Raw genomic sequence first — 7,056 nt, 5'->3', positions numbered from 1 at the left:
TTGACTAATACTCCACTTGTTCCGATAGCATGTCTCTTTGTTTTTTTTTTGTCTTCGAAGGGTATTTTAATTTACATCATAAAAATTACCCCCATAGTTTAATAGTAATTTGTTTGAACGATGTTGGGAAACAATAGTCATATCCAATAGTCATACCCATCCTGTATAAGCCACGTGCAGGTCCGGGTGTTAAAAAAATAGGCCGGCAGCAGCGCTAAGCTTGTCGTAAAAGGCGACTAAATAGTGTTCAGAACCCTAGCCGGGGACTAGGGCGTTCTGCCCACAGAGTAACTGGGATGTGTGCCCCAGGTGGTTGAATGGGGTAACCCTGGCGTGTTACATGCTGGGGTTGTCAGGCTCTAATATGGAAAACCTGACCGCAAACCATAGTGGTGCACCGTGTTGGGAAAGATGCCACGTTCCTCGCACGTTAAAGAACCCTACTGTGGTATTCTCCCGGAGTAGGAACCATAGGGCTCCGCCACAGAAGGCTAAATTGCCCGATCCTACCCACCTCTGCCAACTCTATAAAATAATTGAGTTATGTTCTCAACAATACCTTAAATTGTTACCAACAGATGGGGTCTACAAACTTTATTGGGATGTACATGCGTTATACACTACTGTGCCTTCCATTCTTTACCAACAGAAATCTAAGCAAGCTACTGCTTCTAGCAAGATAATGCATATTTTGGTTTCCAACTACTAATTAGTTACTTGTAGAATCTTAATAAAATGATATCATTAAAACATACCAATTTTTATGTACAACTGTTATTTTTTTTTAATTTTCGTAGGAATTTACTAGTGAATAAGTATCTTGAAAGGGGGTCGTTATCTGGCCTATAGACTGCTTCAATCATAACATCGCGGTTAAAATGAACTTCCGAAAAGTGTATGTATGCACGTATTTTGTACACATCTATTTATAAGATATTTTTAAATGGTTACATCAGGGAAATATTTCTTTCCCTTTCCGAGTGTATATAAAGACAAATAGCTGTATTAAAAATCCTTTGTATTATCACGCATTACATTTCTTTTCATTCGTTTAGTGTATTTCAAGGAGATATTTAACATTTAGAGTTTTGAGATCTGACATGTAACGTAAGAATGCATTTGCTATTACATGTATGTATATCTACATCACGAACATCCTTGCATTACCTTGAGAAAATACTATTTTTTAAAAAAAGCTATTAACATCCTCATTCCCTGCGCCATTTGTTTGGCGTTATTATTTTGTGTCTTATATATTAAAACAAAAATGAACCTTTATTTTGCATTCACTTCGTTTCCTGCATTTTTTTAAACTGTGTAGCGAAGCTTTAACACAAAAGTAATTCAAATTTATTTAAAAGTTCTACAGGTTCAACCACTGTCTCAATTGACACCTCTAAAATGGTATAAAATGTCCTCTTACACCATATAACATACCCCATTCCCACTTGAGAATCCCCCTTTCCCCGTAGAAAAATCACCATGCCCCATGCATCATCACCATTTCCCATCTCAACGACAGTTCTAGTATCAAGTTCCGAACAGTAACTCACCTTAGACGCTGCAGACAGTTCTATCAGAAATTTCAAGAATCTGGCAAAATCGGGAAAATGAATGATTTAACGCGACATTATCAATTGACATTGACATTAATTGTCAAACGAAGTTTGATTTGATTACTGCCCAATAATAACAAAAGACAAATCTTGATCTGTCAGTAAGGACGCTTACCCTGCCGGTGCACCTGGTCCATGCTCCCAGTTTTAGTGGAGTCCGAGTTGCTCATTTGTTTTTGTTACTTTGTATGTACGATTTTATAAAGTCCCGTCAGTCTAGTTCCCTAGTCAAACTAAGTTAAAAACCTCAATACAACTTTAATCATATTGCTGAAGCATCATATGTCGTAGGTCAGCGTTATCTATCATCGGTCGTTTCATATATTAAACTAATTACATCACAGACATTATGTGTAAATAGTTTTCTTCCATGGTCTGATGTTATCTTGACCACCATAACCAATTTTGGGATACCTTCTGTGTTTGTCTTTCCTTTCCATCTCCAGCGTTTTTAGTCTTATTCAGTTTATTTGACTAATACTCCACTTGTTCCGATAGCATGTCTCTTTGTTTTTTTTTTGTCTTCGAAGGGTATTTTAATTTACATCATAAAAATTACCCCCATAGTTTAATAGTAATTTGTTTGAACGATGTTGGGAAACAATAGTCATATCCAATAGTCATACCCATCCTGTATAAGCCACGTGCAGGTCCGGGTGTTAAAAAAATAGGCCGGCAGCAGCGCTAAGCTTGTCGTAAAAGGCGACTAAATAGTGTTCAGAACCCTAGCCGGGGACTAGGGCGTTCTGCCCACAGAGTAACTGGGATGTGTGCCCCAGGTGGTTGAATGGGGTAACCCTGGCGTGTTACATGCTGGGGTTGTCAGGCTCTAATATGGAAAACCTGACCGCAAACCATAGTGGTGCACCGTGTTGGGAAAGATGCCACGTTCCTCGCACGTTAAAGAACCCTACTGTGGTATTCTCCCGGAGTAGGAACCATAGGGCTCCGCCACAGAAGGCTAAATTGCCCGATCCTACCCACCTCTGCCAACTCTATAGAATAATTGAGTTATGTTCTCAACAATACCTTAAATTGTTACCAACAGATGGGGTCTACAAACTTTATTGGGATGTACATGCGTTATACACTACTGTGCCTTCCATTCTTTACCAACAGAAATCTAAGCAAGCTACTGCTTCTAGCAAGATAATGCATATTTTGGTTTCCAACTACTAATTAGTTACTTGTAGAATCTTAATAAAATGATATCATTAAAACATACCAATTTTTATGTACAACTGTTATTTTTTTTTAATTTTCGTAGGAATTTACTAGTGAATAAGTATCTTGAAAGGGGGTCGTTATCTGGCCTATAGACTGCTTCAATCATAACATCGCGGTTAAAATGAACTTCCGAAAAGTGTATGTATGCACGTATTTTGTACACATCTATTTATAAGATATTTTTAAATGGTTACATCAGGGAAATATTTCTTTCCCTTTCCGAGTGTATATAAAGACAAATAGCTGTATTAAAAATCCTTTGTATTATCACGCATTACATTTCTTTTCATTCGTTTAGTGTATTTCAAGGAGATATTTAACATTTAGAGTTTTGAGATCTGACATGTAACGTAAGAATGCATTTGCTATTACATGTATGTATATCTACATCACGAACATCCTTGCATTACCTTGATAAAATACTATTTTTTAAAAAAAAGCTATTAACATCCTCATTCCCTGCGCCATTTGTTTGGCGTTATTATTTTGTGTCTTATATATTAAAACAAAAATGAACCTTTATTTTGCATTCACTTCGTTTCCTGCATTTTTTTAAACTGTGTAGCGAAGCTTTAACACAAAAGTAATTCAAATTTATTTAAAAGTTCTACAGGTTCAACCACTGTCTCAATTGACACCTCTAAAATGGTATAAAATGTCCTCTTACACCATATAACATACCCCATTCCCACTTGAGAATCCCCCTTTCCCCGTAGAAAAATCACCATGCCCCATGCATCATCACCATTTCCCATCTCAACGACAGTTTTCATGGTGCAGATGGATACACCATAATGATCCACGAGCTCATGATGACGACCATAAAACTTCTATTATTTGTTAGAATTCTAGCGCGATACAAAAAGTGTGCGTAGTTTCGGCAAGCTCTGGGATAACGTATGAGTTCTAATATGAATACTCCATACGAAGGTGCTGAATGGGTTTTGCCACAGATGAAAGGAAAGTTGACAATTCTGAATGAAAAGTCATCAAGTTTGTCGTAAAGTTTGGTCAATAGTTTTCCTTTACAATCGATATCTAAGTGTAGGTCAAGATATGAGGCTGACTTCACAGTGTCTGTAGTATCCTTTATCTCAAGTATTTTGGGTTAGATGCGATGTATCAAATCCCCAAAATTAGAATCATTTAAAGATAATACGTCATCTATATAGCGGAAACTGAGATTAAAGGATCAGATCATCTATAAAGTCAGCCTCATAAGAGTGAAGGAATAGGTCAGCAAGTTGAGGAGCACAATTTGTTCCCATTGGAATGCCGACCGTTTGTTGAAGAACACGTCAACCACAATGGACAAATATGTTGTCGATTAAAAATTCCAGCATTTTGTAAACATCTTTCTCTGTATATTTGGAAGATGATTTTGAATTATTTGGCTCCTTTTAAGTATAGCCAAATCGATCAAATAGTCGAACCAACATTACAATAAGCGGTAAAGAGTTTTGGTTTGAACCCGACTCAAGCTAATGTTTTATATTGATGTTTTAGGTCAAACTTTCATTATATTAATGGCATTAATTGTGTTACGTATTTTGAAATATTACAATATTGAAGCATTTTACTACTTTTCACTTTCTCAATACGTTTTGTTTGTAGAAAGCTCAACTGATCGAAGTCTTTAGCTGAAAATAAATTAATTTTCGGGAGCAATATCGATAATTTTGATATTATCGTATTAAAGATAGAGAAAGAACAAATATATATATTTTCTATTATAGAAGGATTTCGTCTCCTGACATGGCATTTTGGAGCTTCTTTTATATAAGTTTTTATCTGAGCAGTTCTTTTAAGCTTGTATCATGCACTAGCTGCACTTCGTATTGTCATTGTTCTATAACTTCAGTCGAGTGATCAGGCAGAGGTTTAACTTATATTCCAGAGATTCCCAGTAACACAATAGTGTTTGGAAGAAATGGAACCGGTTTGAAAGAAATAGTGAGACATGGATTTGAAATTATTTCCGAAAGTTCATTGACAAAGATTTTGCTCATTGACAATCTTTTGGGATTTATACACCCTAAGATGTTTAGTCGATTCAAACTTAAATTCTTGCAGATAACGAAAGAAACTAGGCTATTGATTAAAACCGTTAAGAACATGTTCGATAATTCATCTAAATATAGACTTCGAATAATCTACCTTTCAAACAATTGGAAACAACTTACCAAAAAGATTATTTGAATCCTTTACAACATCTGTTGTTACTAATCTTCATTTGGAGGGCAACGAACTCAACTACATTAATTCTTCAATACTTTCAACTTTACAGAGGCTGACAAAACTTGTTCTTAGTAACAATGCATTAACCCGAATCACAATGTAAGGGATGCCAGTGGGTCTAAAAGTACTTGATTTACGGTTTAATCACTTATATCAAATTCTTAATTGGTGCAATTACAATAATAGTTCTGTTCCGAATATTTGAATATTTGTTTTTGAATGTCAATAGAATTGGGATTATACGAAGCAACTCCTTTTCCATTATGTTCTCTTTACAGGCACTTCAAATTTCAAACACTGGACATCCCATACTGAAAATTGAAGATTTTGCCTTCAATAGTTCATCATTAGTAAAACTGTCAATGCAGCAGACAAAATTTTGATTTCGTTATAAACAAATACAATCCTAAAACCATATTTGCTTTCTGTGGAAACCTTACAAATCTTAGTCTAAAAGCTATTTGTACAATAAATACAAAAAAAGTAGAAAATATGCTACTGCCACTACGAAAACTGAAATCATTGGATTTATCCTCAACAAATATAGTGAAAATTCCTGCTTTGGAGAGTTTGTCAAGATTTGAACATTACAATTTGTCTGATAACTATATAATTGATTGGAATATTGAAGAAACCAACTTCAATAACCTGAAGTCTCTTAAAACACTAGATTTATCGAACAATTATATTCGAATAATTAATGGAACATCTTTTCCTAGAAAGATAATTAATTCTTTACAACGACTAAATCTACAAGGAAATCGATTTAAATGTACTTGTGACCTTCTTTGGTTTACAAATTGGATAAAAAACTACAATTATATAATTATTAATTATTATAAGTCTAACAACACTTATAAGTTATCCATGGAAATATATATGCAACCTACCTAAATCTCTACAAAACATCCTGCTGATAAACTATGTAAAGGCTAAAAAGAAATGCCCACCTTGGAATCCATTATACACAATGGCAATAGCACTCTCCCTCTCGTTTGTTTTCTTAACTGCTATCATAGAGATGCTTTTTAAATGCCATATAAATATAAGGAACTATATTTACCTTTTGCGGCTGCGTAGAAAAGGCTACCTACCGCTTTTATCTGATATTGAATTCGACTATGATGCCTTTGTTTTGTATTGGAATGAAGATCGACACTGGGTAAATAGTACTTTTGTCAAGAAAATATAAAAGGAGGGATTTAAACTTTGTATTCACGATTGGGAATTTGACTTTGGGGAAGCAATTGCTGACAATATAGTTAAGTATTTAGAAAGATCAAGAAAAGTTATCGTCATAATGCCAAATGATTTTACAAAGAACGACTTGTGCCAATAGTAGGTCGACGTTGTTCATAAAAGACCCCGGACCTACGGATCTGACATGTTTCTATTAGTCATGTACAAACCGATTGACTCAAAACATATGACAAGTAAACTACATGTTATTCTCTAGTGTGTTCGATTACTCATGTATAAGAGGGGTATCGGCGAGGACATGTTTTGGAAAACAGTTATATAGGCCATAACTTAACCAATCGGTCATCCGCCGATTGCATTATTGTAATATTTGTTCGTCATTTGCTTTCTTAGTTCACGCTAATATGCACAGAGCGTTTTCGAATTTAGTGATCTGTTGCACATCTATACATATTATAGTAAGTTGGTAAATAATCGAAAATTAATCTAATTATAATAGAACTATTTCTTAAAATCGATGCCTAAAATTGTAGACAAATATTCCTTTCACGTCGGAAGGGAAAGACGATGAGGAATATTAAACGAGTATTTTATAGACTTACAGGACAAACAGTAAATCCAATAAATCGGAAAACCACAAAAAAAAACCAAAAAAAAAAAAAAAAACAAAAAAAAAAAACAAAACAAAACAAAACAAAACAAAACGTATTAATGAATTGAATTGCAAGACAAGAGCTATTTTACCTAATTTCACACCAAACAACGTTACTTAAAG

The 7,056-nt window shown here is 34.7% G+C and overlaps 1 protein-coding gene across 1 annotated transcript; it reads left to right on the top strand.

Moving 5' to 3' along the window:
* Window positions 1–6,051: 6,051 nt before the first annotated feature.
* LOC148628339 (uncharacterized) lies at window positions 6,052–6,648 on the top strand. The gene is given in 2 exon segments (XM_088566026.1): window positions 6,052–6,243; window positions 6,538–6,648. Coding segments are annotated over 2 exon segments (303 nt in total).
* The last annotated feature ends 408 nt before the right edge of the window (window positions 6,649–7,056 follow it).

The sequence above is a fragment of the Perna viridis genome, chromosome 1 (genome assembly GCF_037379345.1).
Source record: "Perna viridis isolate PV_CMFRI_1.1 ecotype Kerala chromosome 1, ASM3737934v1, whole genome shotgun sequence".
Taxonomy (NCBI): Eukaryota; Metazoa; Mollusca; class Bivalvia; order Mytilida; family Mytilidae; genus Perna; species Perna viridis.
Note: the sequence above shows the minus strand (reverse complement) of the source record. Positions and strands in the feature narration are given on the sequence as shown.